Genomic DNA, 22,752 nt, shown 5'->3' on the forward strand with positions numbered 1-22,752 from the left:
GCATATAGTATACGGAGCCCACACTTCCAAGACACAGTGCCCTCAGTGGGGCTCTGCGATTCCATCCTTCAGCTCATTTAATTTATTTCCCCCCACAGTCTGGTTCCTATACAAAGCAAAACACATCATTTTACACAACTCCATACAAAAGATGCACCAATGTTTGGAATGGAGCATGTAATTAAGCAAAGGAAAACAGAAGCTGAATATCCGCAAAAAAGTTGTGAGTGGCAAGAGCTGTTAGGCTGTGGTAACCTTGATGTTGGGGGTCATTTAAAACTCTCCGAGTCAATCGACATCAACCCACATTACAAATTCAAAAACTGTTTATTTAGCATTACTAGCTTAAAATACAAATGTTAACAATTAAATGCACAATAATATACTGTTTTTATGTAAAATAAAGGCCATGCAAAACTGCCTTCTTTAAAAAAATATAGAATCTACTTAAAGTACTTAAACACTTCAAGATAACTAGAGAGAAACATACTGCAAGTTGTTTTTAGTGTTCTTTGTTAAATTGTACAGACTTTACAAGTGAATTTGGTGCTGGCGAAAGACGCTAGATTAGCAGCACTGGAGACTCATCTCTACTTAATCCACAGACCAAATACACCATAGGTGCAAGCTTCCGACCATCACCTCCTGTTACTGATCTGGAGATGCCACCTGTATGGGTGAGGAGGCAGGTCAGTCTCCATGGCTATTTGAACCTTAGGCCTCTCGACTAAAACATCACAAAAAACCACTGCAATTGGCTGGGAACAAGTATGCCACTAGGAAACAGTGTACAACCCTCAATTCACATAGTAACCAAAATATGTCCTCTGGTGGACCTATCAGCCCTGTCTCAATTTGAACCAAGTGGTAAACATCATAGTGGTTTTTTTGTTTTGTTTTTGTTTTGTTTTTTACAACTAAGTGTAGATAAGTAAAGCTATAAAGCAAACAGGTCTGGAGATGAAAACCCTTCTCAGAAGAGTACAACTTCAATTATTACTTTGACAGGATCAGATTCAATCTTTGGCAGAGCTCATGAAGAACCACCAGCCTCCCTCTATTACTGAAAAGTTATCAAGCATTTTCCTCCCGTATATGACAGAAAAAGCTTTTCATATTGTACCAAAGATTTATTGCAAAAGACAACATATTGAATACCTTCAGAGGGACAGCCATCAGACTTTAAAATACTCAATCCTCTTTTGCTAGAAATTCTGTTCTGGGCAGAGATTTTCACTGTTTAAGAATAGTGGAGGGGAGGGGATAGAAGAATAACCAGCCCCAACCTGAATGACTGGGAGACAAAAAGTTGGTTTAAAAGCTAGGTCTCAGTTTCTTGCAGGGGAGACTGTGCTGGCAGGCAGTGACGTGTCTCCCTTGCCCTGTAATGATCTGTGTCTGTCTGAAGATACAAAGGCAGCACGGTCCATTAACCAACTCAACTTGCAGTATCAGGAAACAGAAATCCTGACCTTCTGCCTAGGGAGCAGTTCAAGGGCACAGCCAGCAGTACTGATAAGGAGGTTTGATATTCTATCCAATAGAGGGCAGTGGTGCACACACACACACTAGCTAGTTGATCCCCTGGCCAAAGGAGCACTTGCCTTTGCTCAACCAGCAGAGAAAACGAACTACACATGAGCAGATCTTTGCACAGACCCAAATGTGATTGTTTTTTAAAGACACCAGGTGCCAATACCTACTATGGAACTAAAGTGGGAAAGGGATGAGGAACACCCTAAATCAGTGCATCTAAAGTCATGCTGCACCATAACGAAAATGAAGTCACAAAAACATTTGTAGGGCAGGCACAAATATTACTCAATGTTTTAGTATCTGATTATTAATAAGCAAAATTATCCCAAACACAGGCACTGGTATCCTGCCCTTGGTTCACAGGACTTAGGGATATAAAGACCAAAAAAATAATTAGAAAAACACTGGATGCTTGAGTATAACACTGGGTCACCCTCCAAGATAACTATTTAGCGCACACAGTAGCTGTGAAGCCAGATAGCGTGAAAACTATGTATGGGATAGGCAAAATAAAAATATTAAAATAAAGCTTTTAGCAGTATTACTAACACTACTTAGTCTTATTAAAACGAGAAGAATCTTAAAAATCAAACAGATTTAAATCAATTATACAACTCCAATTTCAGCTCCAACAGCAAAACTGGCTTGATTACTTATTTTCTCTTTCAGTCATTTTTACATCTTGGTTCTCAGGCACCAGAAAAGTGCTGGTGTCTTTGCGTTTCCAACAGTGACAGGGAAGGCTTAACCTCCCCAGTACAGCTGTTGAGGCCACTAAGTGTCACTAAGCATTATTCTAAGTAATTTTAAAAGGTAAAGGCTATAAGAATATGGAGTTTTCCCTTAGGCCTCTCATGAGCAAAAGTCCGTCCATGTTAAACTCTAATTGACCTCGCCGGCTATCAACAAAACGCCGGATGCCGGAAGCGCCCTTATCCGTCTGTTCAGCTGCCTCCACCTGGTATGGAGCAAAAATAATGAAGCCTGCATACTTTTGGTCAAGGGAGAGGAGATAATGGTTTACAAAGACAAGGGTCGTAATTCACGCCAGCTTTAATCCACTGTTCAATGTAACTCTACAAGGGGGAGAGGGAGGAGGAAGAAAGACAAAGAAGCGTGTGAGAAAAGATACTGCAGCCGGACAGAAGAGGGAGGGGAAACAGGGGCTTGCTAGTCAGCAAGAAAAGTTCTCATGGATATAAAGGAACAGACTGCTTGTTTTAGGTGTGCTGGATCTGAGGCAGGTCAAGTCTCCCAGCACCACTTTGAGATCTCAAATAAACTCTGCTTGCTTCTCCCCCTGGTGTGTTTACTGGCGCTAAGCACGCCAGGCACGGACTACCACTGTTGTCTGCCCAAAACACGGCTGCTTTTGATTGACTTTAAAAAGTCTCAAAAATATTTCTCTCCATATTAACTTTTATAAACACTTTCTGCATCCCCACCTTAACCAAAAAACCCCAGGACAAAACAGAAATTGGAGTCTGCACTAGTTGGCAGTGACCCCTTTAACTCATGAATGCAGTAGATATGATACAAGGAAAGGGGTGGGGATTTCAGCCAAAGAATGCTATAAAGAAACCGAAATGCTGCAGTGAATAACAGAGAGACAGATTATGTTGTTCACAGTTCAAAGTCACGCCATTTGGGATTTTCAAAGGCACAAAGGGTGGTTAGGCACCTGAAGCATTGGAAGTTGGGAGCGTGACTCCCTTTCTGCCTTTGGAAATTTCTCCTGCACATTGTGAAGAACAAGGCTGAATGCTTCAATCAGCCAAGAAGTGGAACAGTAGCCACAAGCCAGAGACACTCATTGCTCTCACAGTATGGTTCATTAATGGTACATGTAATTTAAAATATTGTTAAAAATCCTTTGGCTGGTAGCAGGGGTCTGCGCAACGTGTTCTGCCCTGAAACAAAGTTCTCAGTAAGAGGATAGAAGGAAAGAGTAGGAAAATTGTAAATACTATCTCTGCATTATATTTGCCACCAGCTTTCTACACAGTCCCTGGACTATTTGCTCTCCTTGTCCATGTATCTTTATTCCCCCCAAAGCCCAACTGCCTTTTTAATAGCAATTTGTGGCCTAGCGGCCTCTCTCTCAACTCATTTTCATTTATTGAAGCTATGGACTTGATTCACCACTGAGTTAGTTCACTTCTGAACTGGTGAAACTCCACTGAGATCAGCAGTGACATAAAACCGGAGTGACACGCTGGTGAATCTCTCTTAGTCCCAAATGCCTTTCTTCATGCCCCTCCCTCTCTGCCCTATCCCAACAGAGTGCATGATTATGTTTGTCCCTACTCCACTGATCTTCTCCTCCCCTTCCACGTTGTATGCGTGTGTTCCAGTGATGAGGCCCCACTTTTGGAAGGAGGGTCTCAGCTACAATATCATCAGAAAGATCCAGCCAAAATGTGGCTCTGGACAATTAGTGTCCTCAGCCATACCCCAAGAACTGTGACCATATACAACACTCTGCACAACAACGCACTGTACTGAGGTTAACAACAGAAGCCTTTGGGAGGTAGAGAAGTATTATTATCTCCATTTTACAGAAAGGGAGACTGAGGTTAATTGACTTGGCCAAGGCCACACAGCAGATCAGTGCTAGAGCGAGATTAGAATTTGAGAGTTCTGGTCTCCTGACCTTTGGTTCAGTCTAGAATTTGCTGCCTCTCTGGGAGTTTTGCTTCCAAGCTCACATTCAGAGAGGGGAAAATATGAGTTTGTGGGGTCTCTGCAAGTCTGACTGATGGGTTAGCAGGGTTTGGTTTGGGGCTTTTCTTGTGCCTATGAAAGTGACAGGTGGTGCGCACCCAAGTATCACCAGGCCCCTACCCCTCACTGCATCCCGTTATCCTCCATAAATACTATGGCACCTAAAATACACTTGTAGATGTGCTAATTCTATCATATGCAATGAGATGGGCATTGACCCACAGATCCCTGCACCCTTCACCCCTGTCAAGAATTTCCTGGGGGAGGGGTATTTGGTACCACAGACTTGTGTAAATAATTACTGGTTATTGAGTCACACCTACCCTCATGCTTGATACAACCATATGATCCAGAATTCTTTGGTGGCCTTTTATGTTCCTTCTCTTTAGCCAACCCATACTATAATGCATTACTGGATATACTGTATAAGAACTTGATCCTAGTTTTGAAGGCTGGGAGTCCTATGTCCATAAATCTGAGCCCATTCAAATCAGATAGACTGAGACTGGAGTAAAGCACCACTAGGGACCCATGGACCAGCCAAAACAACGGGGCCCCAAATCTGCTTGAGTCCAGGCCAGTGAGTAGTGCGAGAGGTAAACCTTCAGGTACTCTTCAGAGCAAAGGGCCCAGTTCAGCCCTCTGTTCAATCTAGTCTTAATTCACCACTGATTACTCTGGGGTTTGAAGGAATATGAGGGTGACATAAGAAGCCATTTCTAAAAGCTAACAGGCAATAGATGCTCCTTACCTCTAACCTAAGCAAACATTCAGTTGCTGACAATACATCGTAACTGATTACTCACAGAAGGATTAACAGTAAAACAAACCACTCCATCCACTACTCCAGATTGGTAGACAGTAAAAACAGCCACCTGAACGGAAGCAGAGCGATGACCATTTTGTGTATGCAAGTCTGGTCACATATACCCCACCTCACCCACTCTACAATCTGCACCCCAGATTCAAAATATAGAGTTCCTGACATTTTAAAGCTGTGCTGCAATATTTCTCAAGGGAACATACTCTGTCTGAGGCCCCAGAGATGAAAACGAGGTCTTGGGACGATCTGTGTCTCTGCTAGATCCCACACTCACCCACCTACCCAGCATGCAATGATTCCAGAAAGGAAGGAGAGAAAACATTGTCACTTATTTGGCTATTTTCCTGGATGGGAGAGAGGTCACCAAGCACAGCAAAGATAGTGTCAAAATGGGCTTGATGTCATTCCATGCCTTGCCTTTCACAGTTCCCCACTCCTCTGGCTCTCCAGCCACTCCCTCCTTATCTCCGCAATCTCCTGACCATACCAGTTGTGTAGCTTGGAGAAACAGGCTGTCTCCGGAGACACGGGGCTTTCCTGCCCAGTCAAAGAGAGGCCAGTGGCGAGTGCTCCGCATCCACTGCCAGCTGCCAAGCGCCGGCGAGGAGGCAGGGGCGGGGGTTTGGAACACCCCCCATCGTGATCAGAGCAGGAGGCCCCTGCAGGGATGTAACCACTGCCCCATGTGGAGTAACCATTCTCCAAGATGGGAGGCTGTTCCTGGACGAGCGCCATAGCAGGATTGGACAAATGCCTTTTTCTGCCAGATGACGACTTCCTTGGAGATTTGTGGCAGGCAGCCAAGCTCTTACGGGCATCCTCCAGCTGCTTCTCCAGCTCTCTCACCACCAAACGCATGTAGTCAAAGCTGGCTCGCGAAAGCGCCTTCACCCATCCCTCCATGGTGGCCTGGCAGTCAGCCACCAGCACATAGGCCTTGGCACCAGCGTCATCAAAGCGGATGGCAAAGGCAAACTCCTCGGCAGCCTCGCACAGTTCCACGGTGCAGCCCTCCAGCACAACAAGCCCCAAAGGGTCCCGGCTCTCACGATCTTCAAAATAGAACAGCAGGTTGCCCTTGAGGATGAACCAGCGACGGTGGTAGGAAGTGGTGTGGTGGTGATGATGGTGGTGATGGTGGTGCTGCTTGACACGCTTGTGGAGGAAGCCGGCATGGTCTGTCGGAGAGTCACATGTGGCATAGTGCGCCACACTTCGCTCATTCAGCTTCATCGTCCTGGCAGGGCAAAGAAAGAGGTGGCAAGGGAGCCAGTTCAGTACAAGGAACAACTCCTGCTCTGGAACAGACTATTAAGCCAGTTAGTGCAGTGTCCAATCTTCTCAAGTAGCAGCCACCACTTAATATTGAAGAGGAAGGTGTAAACCCCCCACACTGCACCTTACAAAGCAGTACTAGACCCTGAGAGAAACTTCATCCTGATTCCAGCAAATAATCATCATGATGTCTTTTATACAATGTTTAATACTAAGTGTCAGTGCAGATGTTGGGCCAGATCATCAACCAGCATAAAAGAAGCATAGCTCCTCTGAAGTCAGGGGAGCTGTGCCAGTTTACACCAGCTGAAGATCTGTGGCCTTTTATTCTGTTTTATTCAAACAAATTATTACTTCTTGAAATGTTTGTGAATTTCACTATTTAGTTGAATATCCTGCAGCAGTGAATTCCACAGATTAATTGTGTGTCACTTAAGAGGTATTTCCCCTTTATTCCTTTTACATCAGTTGTCTCTTAATGCCTCTGAATGCTCTCTTACTCTAGTATTATGGGACAGGATACAGAAGGCATCTTTCAAACTGAGCAATGTCTGTTACCTCCCCTCTGCAGCAAATGCTTCCCCTGTCCTCCCACTTGTCACTTACAAGACCAGCAGCAGCCCTCAGCCCAGTCCCCTTCCTTCAAGGCAGTAGCCTAGCTTGCCCAGAATGTGGACAGGATCAGGGACAGGGGCAAGGAGATACCATACCTTACCAGCTATGATGGTCAGATTGCAGCTCACTGGCCTCTTCCCTGAACAGGCTCAGTCTTTGACAAGGGTCCACAATGCTCCATCCTTCTGCTCACCACGTCCAGTCAGAGGGAAGGTCCCAAAGAGAAGGTCACAGAGACCAGGGTACCAGGGAACTGAAACACAAGGTCACATCACTCAGATATATATTCTCCATCATAAAGTCAACAGAATGAACCTGAGCAGAGTTCACACTAATGGCAAGGCTGAGTACAAGATTACCTGAACCTGTCAGGACCTGCCGAGCTCAGACACTCAGCCACTGGGTGAAAAAGGAGTTCCAGTCTAGATGGAAATACTGAACTGACCCCAACCCAACCTTGTGCGGTCCAGTACTGCCAGTAGCTGATGGAATAATGGATTTTAAACCGTTTTCCTTTTAAATATATATGCAACTCAATTCTCAAGGCTGGAAATAGATTCTGTGGTTGATTCTGGATCCTGAACAGCTTTTTTTGTTTACAGAAGCATTACCATTTACCATCTGCAACCCTGTACTGTGCAATCCAACACACAGTATACAGTGGATCATACATAACAATGTTATGAGTCCAGTCCTTTTACTTTTCCAGCCTGCTCGCACATGTTCTCCAGCTAAAACTTAGGACAAAGAAATGCACAAAACAGGATGAACTGGATTATAAACCATGACTTTCACCTCCACCCAATCAGCATTCCGGATTCCCCTCCCAGGGCCACCCAGAGGATTCAGGGGCCTGGGGCAAAGCGAGGGAGCTGCGGCGCTTGTACTCAACCAGCAGCGGCCCAGGTCTTCAGCAGCATTCTGGCAGTGAGGGGCCCTTAAGTTGCTCTGCGTCTTCAGCAGCACTGAAGGGCCCCCTGCCGCAATGCCGCCGAAGACCCAGACCGCCACCGGGCCCTCTGGGTGGCCCTGTCCCCTCCTCCTACATTCCTGCCCTGTCTATAAAATCCCCCCATCCCCAAATATTCCAAAGTGTTCCTCCCTAGGCTGTGCTCTTCAGGTGGGGACAGGGCCCAGTTCTCCTCTCACTTCAATTGGAAGTGATTCCATTGACCAGTGTAAGTGAGAGGAGAAACAGGCCCTGCTTTTTCATGGGTGTACGGACAGCATATAAATCATGGCTGCCACTGGAATACATTAATACACAGTAAGTCTTCACTACCCTCCCGTAATGTCCTGAAACCCTCCATGTCACCTACTGTATATCTGAGAACTCTGGAAATAAAACCTGGGGATACCTCTTCACTGAATTCAGCGTTTACTCCTGCTCTTGGATTTTGTACAAGGGACCTCTTTAGAGTATATCCCCACTCTTGCTCACAATACAGGCACCAGAATCTCTCTGCATTTTCCTCAATCTCTGACCATTCACAAATCAACACCCTTAACTCTTCAAGGGTCTAGAGTCCCAACAGCAGAGAAACATTTATACAGAAGGCTGAGCCATACAGGAAAAATCCCATATTGTGCAGGGACTTTGTTTTTATTTGTCTGCAAAAGGTCTGCACCTTTTTGCTGTTACGTGCACAAAAAGAACAATCATCTTGTTCACATAAAAGATGTGGTTACCTCTGGGTGGCTGGTAGGAGCAGCCAATTTTCTAAGCCCATGATTCCAAATGCAAATGTGAAGACTCACAGAAAGGGAAGTTTTGCTGTTTCAATACTCTTTTCCCAGAGAAGTGAAAATCTAAAAAGGGGCAGGGGGGAGGAGGGAGGATTTCCATGCACAAAAAAGAAGATCAGTGTACCGCAAAGTAAATACATTAGGCCAGATTTTCAGCTGGTATAAACTATCATAAATCCATTAAAGTCAATGGAGCTATGCCAGTTTATACCAGCTGAGGATCTGGCCTACTGGTGTTGTGCCTGTGTATTTATGTTAGTTGAGTTACACTGGTTTGATGCCAGTGAACAACAAAGAATCAGGTCCTCTGCTCTTAAAACAAGATTAACAATGAAAATAATCAATGATGGTGCACACATCACTTTGACTTCAAGGGCCTCAGAACTAGACTCTCTGGCTACAAGCTGGCGACCATCCACACCAAGCCCACAACTTTTAAAGATTCTATAAAGAAAAATCAGAGCTTTGTTTGAAGCAGGCTGCAGATACATGTGCTCAGAGCTCCAGCTTAGAGCAAAGATACTGACAAGCTTTAAAAGGGACAATGTTTCAGAGTATGCTAAAGATGCCATGGCTGGACTGCGATCTCTAAAAATTGGTCAAAATTCATCCACCATATAGTAAAACAATCCATGCATCATACCTAATGTCTAAAAACCACACATTAAAAGATTGCAAAGTGCTCCCGTACTACCGTAATGGGGGCCACATACGTATCCAAAATAGAAATACAGAACCTACAATCTTAATGACAACCAATCAGCACATGCAACCCAGCTACCAGTTCTTGCAGCACCGCCCACAAAGTGACCAACAGCAAACTAGTGCTCACTTCTGAGGACTCTACAATAAACAAGCTAGCGCACGCAGTCCCACTGTTCATACACAGCCCCACAAACGACTGCCTTCAATCTACTGGAGAGACAAAGTGGGCAAGGTCATGTCTTTTATTGGACCCCCTTCTGTTGGTAGGGTGACCAGACAGCAAGTGTGAAAAAGCAGGATGGGGGGGGGGGGGATAACAGGAGCCAATATAAGAAAAAGACCCAAAAATCGGGACTGTCCCTATAAATTCGGGACATCTGGTCACCCTATCTGTTGGTGAGAGAGACATGCTTTTGAGCTTGCACAGAGAAGCTTGTCTCTCTCACCAACAGAAGTTGGTCCAATAAAAGACATTACCTCACCCACTTTGTCTCTCTAATACCCCGGACCAACACAACCACAACTACACAGCCTTCAGACTGGTTGTTCCAAATGATCCTACAGTAACAAATTGTGACGCTGGAAGGCCAGGTGCCAGCTCTTGCCAAGGCTGCAGCCATTAGCTAAGAACTGACAAGCTCATAGCTGGCGATCAGACCAGCTCATTTGTGTGTTAGGTCTGGTCTAAACTACAAACTTCTGTCTGTATAACTATGTTGCTCAGGAGTGTGGAAAATTCACACCCCTGAGTGACGTAGTTATACCGACCTAATCCCCAGTGTAGACAGCGCTATGTTGATGGGAGGGCTTCTTCCATTGCCATAGCTATCACCTCTCTGGGATGGGGAGTACCTACGTCAGCAGAAGAAGCTCTCCCATCAGCACAGATAGTTTCTTCAACAGGTGCTACAGTGGCACAGCTGCACCAGTGCAGTGCTGTAACCATAGACAAGTGTTTAGTGTTGCTCAAAATAGATATTAGTCTACTAAGAATGTATTTAGTGTTTAGACTCTAAAGAATGTATGTAAATTGCTGTATGTATTAATCTTATCTGTAATGTCTCTATTCCAGGCTGTAAGGAAATGTGTAGGTTTTGCTTTGTAACTTTGAAAATGTTTGCTCTAAACTTGTGAACTCGGATGGGAAAAGTGTTTCTCCCCCCCCCCGCGCCCATCCAGAAGAACCATCAAAAATCAGATGAGCCATCAAGGACCATCACAATATCAAGGACTGATGAATGGCCCTATCGCACCCTGGAAATGCTCCGGCAAGAAAGCTTGTCTTACCGTCTTGGAGGCTGAATGAAGGAAATAAAATAAAGTCACAGGAAAATGTTCCATCTCTTTTCTGTTTGAACTCTCACAAGGCCAGAGACACTAAACTGAAGTCAGAGATCCCACGGTTTACCCCTAGGTGGATCTGCCTCCCTAGAAGACATTTTGAACTGACAGAGCTCTACAACCCTGTCACTCTTAGGATTTAGATTGCAATTCATTTATGTGCCTGTTTGCTTGCTTTAACCTGTAAATGACTCTCTCGTTTATTTTTCCTGGTTTATAAACCTCTAGATAGTTTATTACAGGACTGGCTACAGGCATTGTCTTTGTCTAGGATACCCACTGATCTGAAGTAAGTGACTGGTCGCTTGGGACTGGGAGCAACCTGAATATTTTGTGATTTTTAGTGTAACTCAGCTGTTCTCAACCAGGGGCCCAAGGCCCCCTGGAAGGCCCCAAGCACATTTCCGGGCTCTGCCAAGCAGGGCCAGCATTAGACTCTCTGGGGCCCAGGAAGAAAGCAGAAGCCATGCTGCCCTGAGCCCTGCCACCCGGGGCCAAAGGCAAAGCCTGGGCAGCTTTGGTGCAGGGCTATGAGCAATTGCCCTGCCTGCTACCCTCTAATGTAGGCCCTCACTTTTATATGCAGAAAAACAGTTTTTGTGGCACAGGTTGGCACTGGAGTTTTTCTAGCACGTTTGGCGGGGGGGGCAGGGTTCAGAAAGAAAAAGGTTGAGAACCCCTGGTGTAAGCAACCATTTATCACTAAGTCCAGCTTCCCTGGATGACAAGATAAACTGGAGAATCTAAGGGAACTGTCATCTGTGACTCCATGGTCAGACTGTTACAGTGGTCCAAGGGTTCACATTTGTCACTGGCTTGGTGCAATCTAATTATAGAACCTACCCCCAGTTTGGGCTGTCTACCCTGTTTTGACAGTCTGCTCTGTCACTCCAGACGCCGTGACACAAACAACCGCCTACTACCCCAGCCCTCATGCCGCTGAAACAACAGATCATGGCATGCAGCCGCCATGCTCACAAACATTCCTACAATAACACAGAACCACAAGGAATTCCTCTACTCACGCAGAACCCTCAGTGTGCAAAGCCCCAGCACTCATGAGCGTTCTTTCACTAACAAACCTGCACAGAGTGTCCAATGCCCCATAGCCACCCTACAACAAACCGGTGTGTTCAGCCCAGCACTTCCAAACACACAAACCATCACATATGCTGCCAGTGCCCCGAATGCCCCCTTCCCTCAAGTACCCCCACTGCACTCGGAGGTCACTGTACATTCCTCTCTGCTGTATACATTTCCCACTTTTCCTGCCTCTTTTCTAGCAGCTTTTCAAGGGGAGATTTTCGCAAACTAACTTGAGCCACAGACCATCCTTTCTCCCAAAAGCTGTTCATTTCTAATTTCCCCAGCTGCTGTTGAAGAATTAGAGCCAGAATGAGACCTTTTCCTGCTACCGCTCTGCATCACAGTTTGTGCCACTATGCAATCTGTAGCTATGACGACAACTGTAATGTCACAAATCTGTTACTTCAGCCACCCCTGTGGGGTTAAGCACCTTAATGGGGGAAAAAGCTGTTTGGTGAAAACACAGTTCTAGCTAATTAGAATTTTAAAGTTAATTTAGTGCTAGCGAAAAGCACTGGATTTTCAGTGGAGGGGTTCATAGATTCTAAGGCCACAAGGGACAATTGTGATCTGACTCCTGTATAATACAGGCTAAAAAACTTCCCAAAATAATTCCTAGAGCAGATCTTTTAGAAAAACATCTGATTGTGATTTTAAAATCATCACTGATGGAGATTCCACCTTGGTAAATTATTCCAATGATTAATTACTCTCACTATTAAAAATGTACACCTCATTTCCAGTCTGAATGTGTCTAGCTTCAACTTCCAGCCATTGCATCACGTTATACTTTTTTCTGCTAGATTGAAGAGCTCCTTATTAAATATTTGTTCCCCATGTAGATACTTTTACACTGTGATCAAGTCTGTAATTCAAAAAGGATTTGAAGAGCAACTAGCAAAAGACACAAAAACTAACATCAATTTTTTTTTAAGTAGATCAGAATCAGGAAGCCTGCGACACAATCAGTGGGGCCACAGGACGATCACCATGCTAAAGGAGAAGCTAAATCAGGGGTTCTCAAACTGGGGGTCAGGACCCCTCAGGGGGTTGTGAGGTTATTACATGGGGGGGGTTACAAGCTGTCAACCTCCACCCCAGACCCTGCTTTGCCTCCAGCATTTATAATGGTGTTAAATATATAAAAAAGTGTTTTTAACTTATGAGGGGGGTCACACTCAGAGTCTTGCTATATGAAAGGGTCACCAGTACCCTTTTATATAGCAATGTTTGAGAGCCACTGAGCTAAATGAATTCTTTGCCTCAGTCTTCACTGATAATCACCCCTTTATGTAACACCCTTTGTTCCTACTTGTAGCTTTTAGCTGTAATCAAACTCATGTTGTTTGCTTGCATGCTGTCTACCAAGTGATCTAGTTCTCTTTGTTATTTGTTTCTACCCTGTTCTCTTGGAATCATAGAATATCAGGGTTAGGAAGGACCTCAGGAGATCATCTAGTCCAACCCCCTGTTTAAAGGGGGACCAATCCCCAATCAAATCACCCAACAGATTTTTACCCCATATCCCTAAACAGCCCCCCTCAATGATTGAGCTCACAACTCTCGGTTTAGCAGGCCAATGCTCCAACCACTGAGCTATCCCCCACCTTTCATTATTTGCTACTTCCACAATTTTTGTGTCATCTGCAAACTTTATCAGTGATGAGTTTATGTTTTCTTCCAGGTCATTGATAAAGATGTTAAGTAGCATAGGGCAGCAGTTCTCAACCAGGGGCCCAGTGTACCCCAGAGTATCACGAGCAGGTTTCAGGGGTCAGCCAAGAAGGGCTGGCATTAGACTCTATGAGGCCCAGGGCAGAAAGCCCAACCCTGAGCCCGAGCCCAAGTCCCACCATCCAGGGCTGAAGCCGAAGCCAAAGCCCAAGCAACTTAGCTTCACTGGGCACCCTGTGGCATGGGGTCCTAAGCAGTTGCCCTGCTGGCTACACCCTAATGCTGTCCTGGGCTTTTATATGCAGAAAAACAGTTGTGGGGGCACAGGTAGACTGTGGACTTTTTATAGCTTGTTGGAGGGAGGAGGAGGCTCAGAAAGAAAATGTTGAGAACTCCTGGTGTAGAGCCAAGAACTGTTCCCTGTGGGTCCCCATTAGAAACACACCCACTTGATGATGATTTCCCATTGACAGTTACATTTTGAGACCTATCAGTGAGCCAGTTTTTAATCCACTTGTGTACTGTGTTAAATCCCATCACTCTCCTTTTCTAACCAAGTCATCACGGTGGCAGCACCAAGTCCCAGGCCATGTAGTATGTTATGAAATCCTGGTGGCTCCACTGAAGTCAACAGGAAATTTGTCATTGACTTCGACAGACCTGGGATTTCACCCTAGGAGCCCACTGTACTAGGGCCTCAGGTTTGGGAGATTCCAGGACATTCAGCCCTCCAGCTCCACCAGCATGCGGGGGGGTGTATAGGCTCCCCAGCTAGGGCCTGCTAGGACGCCAATCCCCCAGCCTCTGGCTCAGCCTGATCGAAGCAGGAGGGGCTGTAACAGCCCAAGCTGTTGCGGAGGAGGGTCCCCCTGGTTCTAGCAAAGGGGGGCGCTGTGCTCCTCCCCTCTGGCCATTCTTGGACCCCCCGCCCTTTGGGAACCGACCGAAGGCATTTCACACAGGCCACTAGCCCCAGGCTGGCGCGCTCACGCCCGGGGCTCCTGGCTGCTGGGACACCTCTGCGCTCGCCCAGCGGGCTTGGGAGACGGGATCGCAGCTGCCCGGGCGGTCTGGCCGGCTCGCTGTCCCTCTCCCCTAGCGCCAGTGGCTCCACGGCCGGGGGCCGCCCCAGTGTGTTACTCACCGCCGCCGGCAAAGCCCGTCCCCCTGCCCCGGCCGCCCTGCCCGCTCCGCTCGGCTCGGCTCGCTACAAGTTGGGGCAGCCGCTCGGCGCCGCCACGGTACAAAACCCGGAGGGCTGCGTAGCCAGTGGAGCAGCTGGGACTCGGCGGGATCCATTCACACAGTCCCGGGCGGAGCCGGGCGCCAGGATTCCGAGCGGATCCGGGTTTTCCACTAGGCTTGAGTTTACATAGAGGGGCGGCTGGTCTCAGTCCCCCCACCCCCAGGGCCTGGGAGCCACGTCAGCGCTGGACCCAAGCGCTACACCGCTTCTGATCTGTCTTCATGCCCTTCAAGCCTCCCCTTCCCCGCTAACTCTAGATTAGGCTGTGCTTTGACACCGGGCTCCTGCTGCGCGTATTGTGTGGTCCTGTATCCACGAGCCAAACTTGCACGCAGTTCAGCTGCAGAGAGAGAAAAAGTTATTGGTCGTGACTCCACAGGCACTTGCATGTGTCTGTCCCTATGTAGGTGGTACAGTCCCTAGAGTGGGGTGGGGGTCACAGAACAACTGTCCTTTCCCCGCCTTCCACTCCCGTGTATTTCAATGGCGTGAAAGGGCTTTTCCTGCTTTTCTCGCCTAGCGTTCGTACGCGCCCAGGCTGCATAAAACCACACACCCTGCTGGTTAACTGTAGCGCTGCCTGATCTTGCTATCTTTAAGGATATTAGACAAGGCCAGTTCTCCCCTGCATGATGGCTCTTTTATGTTGCTCCACTGCCATAAAGGGGGGATACAGGGTGACCAGATGTCCTGATTTTATAGGGACAGTCCTGATATTCAGGGCTTTTTCTTATATAGGCGTCTCTTACCCCCTACCCCTTGTCCCAATTTTTCACACTTGCCGTCTGGTGACCCTAGGGCCATATAGCTGGTGGAGCCAGCTCTGAAGGATACCCCTGGAACAGAGGGGGCTCCGCACTTGGCATAGAGCTATACGAAGGGCCAGCATAGTGGGTGTGCCAAGGAGGCAAAGCCCAGCATTCCAACTATGTTTGGTTGCTGCAATGGCCCAGAACTAAGGCTACAACTTTTTCACTGAGGTCGAGGATGTCATGGAATCCGTAAATTCCAGCGACTTCCATAACTTCAGCCCTGGCTGGGAGCTGTGGGGCTCCTGACCGCCATGGGTGGTAGGGGACCCTGGAGCACCAAGCTGCCGTGGGCAGTGCGGGGACCTCAGAGCTCCAAACCCCTGTAGGTGCTGGGGAACCCCAGAGCTTGGAGCGGGTCCCTACAGCTGCCCAGATACTGCAGGCAATGTGGGGACCCTGCAGCTGAGCTCCCCATTTTGTAATGGACATTTTTAGTAAAAGTCATGGATGGGTCACAGACTTCTGTGAATTTTTCTTTATTGCCCATGACTTTTACTAAAAATATCCATGACAAAATCTTAGCCTCACTCATAAGGGCCCCCACAACTGCTCTACCTTTCACCAGAATAAGGCTTAACACCACCTTTGCCCTCCCCTGACTCCTAATGCTGAGATGGAAGAGGGCAGAATTGCAGTCTGCAAAGCAATGGTCTAACTCAGGGGTAGGCAACCTATGGCACACATGCCGAAGGCCGCATGCAAGCTAATTTTCAGTGGCACTCACACTGCCCAGGTCCTGGCCACCGGTCCGGGGGGCTCTGCATTTTAATTTAATTTTAAATGAAGCTTCTTAAACATTTAAAAAACCTTATTTACTTTACATACAACAATAGTTTAGTTATATATTATAAACTTATAGAAAGAGACCTTCTAAAAATATTAAAATGTATTACTGGCACGTGAAACCTTAAATTAGAGTGAATAAATGAAGTCTTGGCACAGACTTCTGAAAGGTTGCCAACCCCTGGTCTAACTTCTGTGTCAGGACAAACTGGTTCGCCCCATCTCTTAGGCCAACTAAGAACTCACCAGAGCCATTGCTCCTCATCCAAACCAAAATAAACTCCTAACTGTAAAAAAAAAAAAAAGTGTTTACCTCTTGAGCATCCTGCTTTTGGAAGCAGAAGCACTGGATGTTCCCATGAATAGCTATTCTCACAGTATTTCTACTATGGATGAAACTAGAGAAGTGCCAGAAATCTCCAGAGGGGATCTGATCTTGTGAGAGTTCCAGTCTAATTAAGCATCTGAACTTTTAGAAACTTATTCATGGATTCCAAGGCCAGACGGGACCACTGTGATCATCTACTAGTCTGCTGTTCCTATATAACACAGGCCATACGACTTCCCGGAAATAATTCCTAAAGCACTTTTTTTTAGAAAAACATCCAATCTTGATTTTAAAATTGCCAGTAATGGAGAATCCACCACAACCCTTGGTTAATTGTTCCACTGCTCAATTACCCTCATTGTTAAAAGTTTGTACCTCATTTCCAGTCTGAATGTGTCTAGCTTCAACTTCCAGCCATTGGGTCATGTTATACCTTTCTCTGCTAGACTGAGCCCCTTACCAAATGTTTGCTCCCAATGTAGACACTGTAATCAAGTCACTCCTTAATCATCTTCTCTGGACAATTTGATTCACACTTGTCAATAGTTGTGAGGCCATGGAGAGAAAAGGTTCCCAAACCATGTTTAATTGTCCTAGAAGATGGAGACTCTCAGGATGTGCAACAGACCCCTGAAAATCAGACCCAGTGAATTTCAAGACAGGTGGTCGCCTCAGTTACCACACTGTTCATGTAGCTGGTCTCTGTCATGTAACCCAAGGACCCTAACTATACAAGTCTACAGATTGGGGTTCCCGGTTCCCTGCACGGGACTTGAGTCCCCTCTTCCCTGTCACCAAAACAATCAGAACCCAGTCACAGCAGATATACCACAAGCACAGCACATTGTTATGTGAGACTCAGTGTCTGCTTCTGCCCTTTCTGAATTCATTTATGTAATGTACAGGTCATATTACTGGATCAAGTACTGCTGTGGCTCCCATCATCTCTGCAGTATCTGGGTAATTTATTAATAAATAATAATATTTTGCACTTCTCTAGATCCTTCCATATTAGGATCTCAAAGCAGTTTACCAACATCAGGGAATTAATCCTCACACTCCTCGTGTGAGTTGGGAAAGTGAGTATGGTTGTTTCCATTTTACGGGGGGCAGGGGGCGGGACTGAGGCACGGAGAAAAAAAGTGTGTTTTTTTTAACTGCACAGTGACATTAATTAAAAATATCTGGGGGGGAGGTTGAGTTTTTTTCTTTTTCCAAAATAATTCCAGAGCTGATGACATGTGCTTGCCTGACAAAGCTGGAGACTGCAGTCCTCTGTTTATCTGCAGAAGAGGGATGATAAAGACACAGGCTTTTCATGCATCTCACAGACATTCCCTGCCAGTCTGTCCATTTGTCATAAAAAGGAGGTGACAGCTTTAGGTGGAGGTTAAGTCTTTATAGCTCTTGATTCTTAGCTTCTCTGCTGAGACTGCCAACAAACAAACTTTACCCGGGTAGCCAATCATCCCGTTTGTTTACACTGGGAGGTGCCACATCATTGTTTTTCTTCTGTGGAACACCATCATTACGTGGCAGCATTTGTTTCTTCACCTTGCTAACTTTTTTACATGCAAACATTAATTGTTGTTTGGTTCTTAGATATGGTTGTGAGAAGTGCCATAAAATATAACAGACTGACATTGTTGTATTGTGCCAATGGATGACGAGGCAAAGCCTGAAATAAATGTGGATTTCTTTAATATTTCTTGAAACACAGGACAGAGCTGGGAAATGGGGATTGTACGACATATTCATATCCCTGCACTTAGCAGCACGCATCCCCTAACAAGCACCTGTAACAGTAGGCAGACAGCTGGTTCCTGTGACCACTGTCTTTCATGAGGACCGATGTAGTCCCATCATTTCTTTCTGCTCCCCCTTTGTTTTATCCACTTATTGCCTATAGACTTACACTTAGATTGTAAGATCTTTGGGGCTGTGGCTGTCACTATTATATCTATCTGAGGTACTTAGTAGGCTGCCATTATTGTGATATCTGAGCATCTCACAGTCTTTAATGCAGAGGTGGGCAAACTACAGCCCGCGGGCCACATCCGGCCCAGGGGATCCTCCTGCCTGGCCCCTAAGCTCCTGGCCCTGGAGGCTAGCCCCCAGCCCCTCCCCTGCTGTTCCCCCTCAGCCTCAGCTTACTGCACCGTTGCGCAACACTCTGGGTGGCGGGGCTGCAAGCTCTTGCCAGCAGCGCAGCTGCAGAGCCGTGCCCTGATCCAGTGCTATGTGCTGCGCGGTGGCATGGTGGCTGGCTCCAGCCGGACGGCACGGCTGCCTGTCTTGATGCTCTGGGCAGCACGGCTGTAGCGCCACCAGCCACTGGTACTCCAGGGAGTGTGGTAAGGGGGCAGGGAGCAGGGGGTTTAGATAGAAGGCAGGGGAGTTCGGGGTGGTGGTCGGGGGTGGGGTGCTAGATTAGGGGTTGGGTGGTCAGAGGGGAACAGGGGGGCTGAATGGGGGCAGAGGTCCTTGGAAGCAGTCAGGAAGGAGAGGTGGGGTTGGATGGGGTGGCTGGGGGCAGTCAGGGGTAGGGGGTCCAGGGGCACTCAGAGGCCAGGGAAGGGTGGATGGGGCAGGGGTCCCAGAGGGGCTGTCAGGGGGTGAGAAGCAGGGGGAGTTGGAGAGGGGGCAGGAGCTGGGCCACGCCTGGCTGTTTGGGAAGGCACAATTTTGGAAACCCAATGTGGCCCTCAGGCCAAAAAGTTTGCCCGCCCATGCTTTAACATATCTGTGATGCTGGCAGACCAGGTGCCAGCTCTTGCCAAGGCTTTAGTCGAGTTCTGACAAATTCATTGCTGGAAACCAATCTTGTTCACCTCTGTGTTAAAATGAATATTGGACCTATAACAATGTTTTTGGTGTTTAGACTTTATGGAATGTTTGTAAGTTGCTGAATGCATTAATCTCACCAATAACATGTAACTTTAGGGCCCTCGTGACCAAGATGGAGTCTGCTCTGCAGGCAGCTTTGGCAAAGAGAAGGTGCGCGCAGGAATGCAGCAGGAGAAATCCCTTCTAACCCAGGAGCACCTGTTCCAAACCCCCCCAGAGTGAACACACCCACTCACAGGAAAAGTACAATGGATATAACAAAGGGAAGTATTTATTTACAGAGGGATGAGAGGAGAAATACAACAAGAGGAAATATAAGGGAAGCAATAAAACAGGGCTGCATCCACGCCAAGGCCCCATAGGCCCAGTGGTAGCACAGTCTGGAAGGGCAGACACTGAGCAATGTGTCTGCACACAGAGTTCAGGAGGCCTGAGCAAAGTTCCAGTCTGGTGGTGAGTCTTGGGTGCTCCTGGTCGTCTTCGGCGCCAGTGAACTTTCCCCCAACAAACCTCTCCGGTGCCCTCTTCTGCTGCTCTCTGCAAAGCCACAGAGCGATCACCTCCCCACTTAACTATCTAGCAGCCTCCCTCCTTGTTCCCAGTGCAGAGTCACAAGCCCCAGTACTCCCAGCCCCACACAACTCTGGGCAGCTGTGATACTGGGTCCAGCTCTGGCCTGGCCTTCTTGGGCAATTCCTCCCTGGCACAGTGCTGCTCCTGGCTCCTGTCCTGGGCTGTCCCAGATAGGGCCTGTCCTCCTCAGGCCTCAGGCAAGTCCTCCCCTTTCATTTTTCCAGGGCCTGTTGACTGCTTCTCCCCTTCCTGGAACTCCAGCGCTGCCCCCTGGAGTTTCCCTCCTTTTTCTTACTCTCCTCCTCCTGGCAGGAAAAAGATTTAAAGGGGCCATGCTGTCTGAATATTGGACCTATACCAATGTTTTTGGTGTTTAGACTTTATGAAATGTTTGTAAGTTGCTGAATGCATTAATCTCACCTATAATATCTTTATCACATACTATAAGGTAATATATACGTTTTTGCTTTGCAACTGTAAAAAATGTTTGCTTTGAAACTATGAATCCAGTCAGGAGGGATCATCTCCTGTCCACCAAGAAGGCCTGTCAAAACTAAATAGGCCACTGTGTGACATCACAATACAAAGACTTTGTTAATTTGCCCCTTGCATCTATGAAGAGGCTAGATACAAAAAGATTTGTCCCATCAGCTTGAAACCTGGAAGGAAGTAAAAATAGCTGACAAGAACATTTCTCATCTCTTATGCCGTTTGGACTCTCCCAGGGCCAAAGTTATGAAACAGAAGCAGAGATCCCCAAGGTCAACCTGGGTTAGCCCTAAAAGACATTCCCAGCTGACGGACTACTATAACTCTGTCACCTTTTGGAACCATAGACTATAACTCATGTGTATACGTCTGCCTGCTTTAAACTTGCAATAACTCTCATTTCTTTTCTTTGTTAATAAATCCTTAGATAGTTTATTATAGGATTGGCCGCAAGTATCTTTGGTGTGAGTTCTAAGGCCACATCTACACTACAAGATAATATCGAATTAGCTAAAATCTGTTTTATAAAACTGATATTATAAATTCGATTTCATGCGGCCACACTAGGCACAGTAATTCGGCGTTGTGCGTCCATGGTCCGAGGCTAACGTCAATTCTCTCTTATCTTAAAACGTCGCATTGTGGTAGTGTCTTCCGTAGTTCACATATGTTGTCCGACAGTCTCCAACACTCCGACCGAGCGGGCTGCGCTTGAAAATTCTCTGGGGTTGAAATCATTATTTTGTCAGCGGGTGGCTTCTGTGTGGGCGTAAATTGGTCGTAGTCGGATTTCCGTTTCACGCCGGGAATCAGGCTGAGACGAAACCATTTTGCCCGAGGGAGGCCCGTTTTTTTTTTATTCCTTCTTTTCTTGCCCTGGATCATTCTGTGCCCTAACGGGCAGTAACGTGACACTAGCAGGGGTGCTGGCTATAGAGCTGAAAAAGCAAAAGCATCGTATGATACTATTTATGGAGATCGCCATAAGGATGTTCGCGCACAGACGAGATAAAGCAGGGTTGGAATAACGCTTGGCATAAAACGCCGTGAGTAGAGGAGCCGGTTCAGCATTTTTTTTTTTTTTTTTTTTTTTTTCTTTTTCTCGCACCGTTATAGTTGTATACTGGATCGCGGCGAGCAAAACAAGAGATGCGCGATAAACTCATCACTATCGAGGAGAATTCGTAACGCTTTGGACATACGGTTCTTGTAGTAGATTGCCAATATAATTTCTGTCAAGTCACATTGCCCGATATGCTATAATGCGTGTAGGAACGGGGTCATAGTATGAGGCAGGCATAATGGGACTGAGTAGGCAAAGTGAGGCTGTCGAGTCCGCCTATCATCGTAAGACAACAGCCAGCATTCAATTGCTTTTGCATGATAGCACCGATCAAGCGAATGGTTAACCAGTCGTTCTGTACCCATCTACTGCCTAGCACGGAGTAGAGAAACGTGGCTCACAAATTCGTGGTGATAGAGATGGGTAGGTATCTCTCGGCGCCCCCCTCTTACTAAGTCCGCAGTGGCCTATATGATAGCGCATGCGCACTCGGCTTGCGGAAATTTAAAGGGGGGGGGCGCAACGCGGACTCAATGAAAATGCGAGCGAATTCCAGACTTTAAGGGATCTCGATCCCCGCCTAGAAAACCATCAATACCATCCCTATACGTTTTGGAGTTTTATGCTAGAGCAGGGTCTCTTCCGCTCTATAAACCGTTAAGAATTAAGAAGATACGTTTCCTGATACGCACTAGAATATAGGGCAGTGGTATTAGAGGACAAAACTCGAAGACTGCCTCGAAAGTGAGCAGTATCGTAAGAGAGGACGACACACGTTGTAGCAAATGAGCCTTGCTCCAGTATTTACCATGACATGTTGCACAAGGAGGAGAGCGGGTCTCCGTGCTATGAGCAAAAACAAACTCGGGCCCCACGGCTGACGGAGCGCTCCCTTTGACTCTCACCCACCCGACAGCACCTGTTGGTGAGCAGCGTCGTGAGTCGGATTAAACATGGCTCCGTGGATCGGGTAGTTAGTGTCCCCTGGTTGCCTCATCTGTGCTCCTGAAGTAATAGTGACATAGATATGCTGCAGGAAAAAGTAAATACAATAAAGAAAACTGATTAATCATTGGACATAAAATT

At 46.8% G+C, this 22,752-nt stretch overlaps 1 protein-coding gene across 2 annotated transcripts; it reads right to left on the minus strand.

Moving 5' to 3' along the window:
* Positions 1 to 2,809: 2,809 nt before the first annotated feature.
* On the minus strand, positions 2,810 to 14,730 carry PHETA2 (PH domain containing endocytic trafficking adaptor 2). 2 transcript variants are annotated; one of them, XM_032787025.2, is made up of 3 exons: positions 14,670 to 14,730; positions 7,074 to 7,226; positions 2,810 to 6,320 (listed from the first exon to the last, which is right to left on the minus strand). In XM_032787025.2, exon 3 carries the CDS (start codon positions 6,314 to 6,316, stop codon positions 5,504 to 5,506), a length of 813 nt encoding a protein of 270 aa, XP_032642916.1. In that variant the 5' UTR covers positions 6,317 to 6,320; positions 7,074 to 7,226; positions 14,670 to 14,730; the 3' UTR covers positions 2,810 to 5,503. The 2 variants fall into 2 exon arrangements, with proteins under 2 accessions (XP_032642916.1, XP_032642926.1); XM_032787035.2 differs by lacking the exon at positions 14,670 to 14,730 and adding an exon at positions 12,082 to 12,279.
* Between the last annotated feature and the right edge of the window lie 8,022 nt (positions 14,731 to 22,752).

The sequence above is a fragment of the Chelonoidis abingdonii genome, chromosome 1 (assembly GCF_003597395.2).
Source record: "Chelonoidis abingdonii isolate Lonesome George chromosome 1, CheloAbing_2.0, whole genome shotgun sequence".
In the NCBI taxonomy this organism is placed as follows: Eukaryota; Metazoa; Chordata; order Testudines; family Testudinidae; genus Chelonoidis; species Chelonoidis abingdonii.